At 41.2% G+C, this 1,278-nt stretch overlaps 1 protein-coding gene across 1 annotated transcript; it reads right to left on the bottom strand.

The window, feature by feature from the left end:
• Positions 1 to 828: 828 nt before the first annotated feature.
• LOC141660009 (uncharacterized) lies at positions 829 to 1,278 on the bottom strand. Its single transcript, XM_074466964.1, has one exon. It carries the CDS (start codon positions 1,276 to 1,278, stop codon positions 829 to 831), a length of 450 nt encoding a protein of 149 aa, XP_074323065.1.

Below are 1,278 nucleotides of genomic sequence, written 5' to 3'. Positions count from 1 at the left end.
CGTTAAAACCAAATTTTCTCATCATACTTTCAATGAATCCCCATTCTAACCGGCCATATGCCTTAGATATATCAATTTTGAGCCCTGCAATTCCATGTTTACCCTGCGTTTTTTGTCGATTAACTTCAAATGAAATCATTACATTATCTGTAAATAAACGTCCCTCCATGAACGCACTCTGCTTATCCGACACTATATTTTTTAAGCACAACTTCAATCTGTTTGACAAAACTTTCGACAATATTCGAACCAGAACATTACAAAGAGATATAGGACGCAGTTCCATCATTGAAGTAGGATTCTTTACCTTAGGCGTCAAACAAACCAGAGTTCGATTTACTCCCTCAGGAAGCTCTCCTGTCGCCATGAACCTCCTGCAAAACTTTATTACCTCATCCCCCACAATACTCCAAAACACCTGGTAGAACGCGGGATTCAGGCCGTCGGGTCCAGGAGACTTGTCAGGGTGCATAGAAAAAACTGTAACCTTGGCTTGTTCATCCGTAACTTCTGAACTCAAACCCTCATTGTCCTTCTCTGTAACCTGGTTCATTGTCTCCCTTTGTGATAGACTACCTCCTGCACCTTGACTCATAAATAAGTTCAAAAAATAATCTGTAATTACCTCTTGAATAATCTGTGAGTGTTTTGGTCCCCTTCACGCAACCAAAACGCCTTTTCCCTCTGCTTCCAATACACCTCCTATTTTTCCAAAAGATTTAAGAACTCCCATCTTACTGCATTATACAACTGAGCCCCCTGCACATCCCTTCGACTTCTCATCCGTCTTAAACGACTCCTACAATCAGCCAATTTTAACTTAAATTCTTATTTTATTTCCCCTCCCCACTCTTCCAACTTCAAACAACAAAATTGAATTCTATGCATTATGTCTTTACCCGCCGTGGTTTCCCAGCTACTCTTTATCACATTCCAACAATCCTGTTCCCGTATCCAAGTGTTTTCAAAACGGAACCGCTTAGCCTTCGGTGCATACACTTGTTTGTTTAATTGCAAACTCAATGGAAGATGATCCGATGGCGCGACATCTAAAACTCTAACCACTGCATCCGGAAACAACCTACGCCAGGACTGAGTAGCAACACCTCGATCCAATCGTTCTTGAACCCATCCATTTGTACCCCTGGATTTCTCCCAAGTGAATTTTTTTCCTATAAAACCCAAATCAAACAAATTACAAGCATTCAACGTATCTACAAAGCCCTCCAATAGAAATCTTGGATGCTCTTGCCCTCCACGCTTCTCACTAGGATACAT

The sequence above is a fragment of the Apium graveolens genome, chromosome 5 (assembly GCF_009905375.1).
Source record: "Apium graveolens cultivar Ventura chromosome 5, ASM990537v1, whole genome shotgun sequence".
In the NCBI taxonomy this organism is placed as follows: domain Eukaryota; kingdom Viridiplantae; phylum Streptophyta; class Magnoliopsida; order Apiales; family Apiaceae; genus Apium; species Apium graveolens.
Note: the sequence above shows the minus strand (reverse complement) of the source record. Positions and strands in the feature narration are given on the sequence as shown.

What these genes read in the sequence shown, in the direction of transcription:
- LOC141660009 (XM_074466964.1), bottom strand. Translation starts at nt 1,278, where the DNA reads ATGTATCCTAGTGAGAAGCGTGGAGGGCAAGAGCATCCAAGATTTCTA.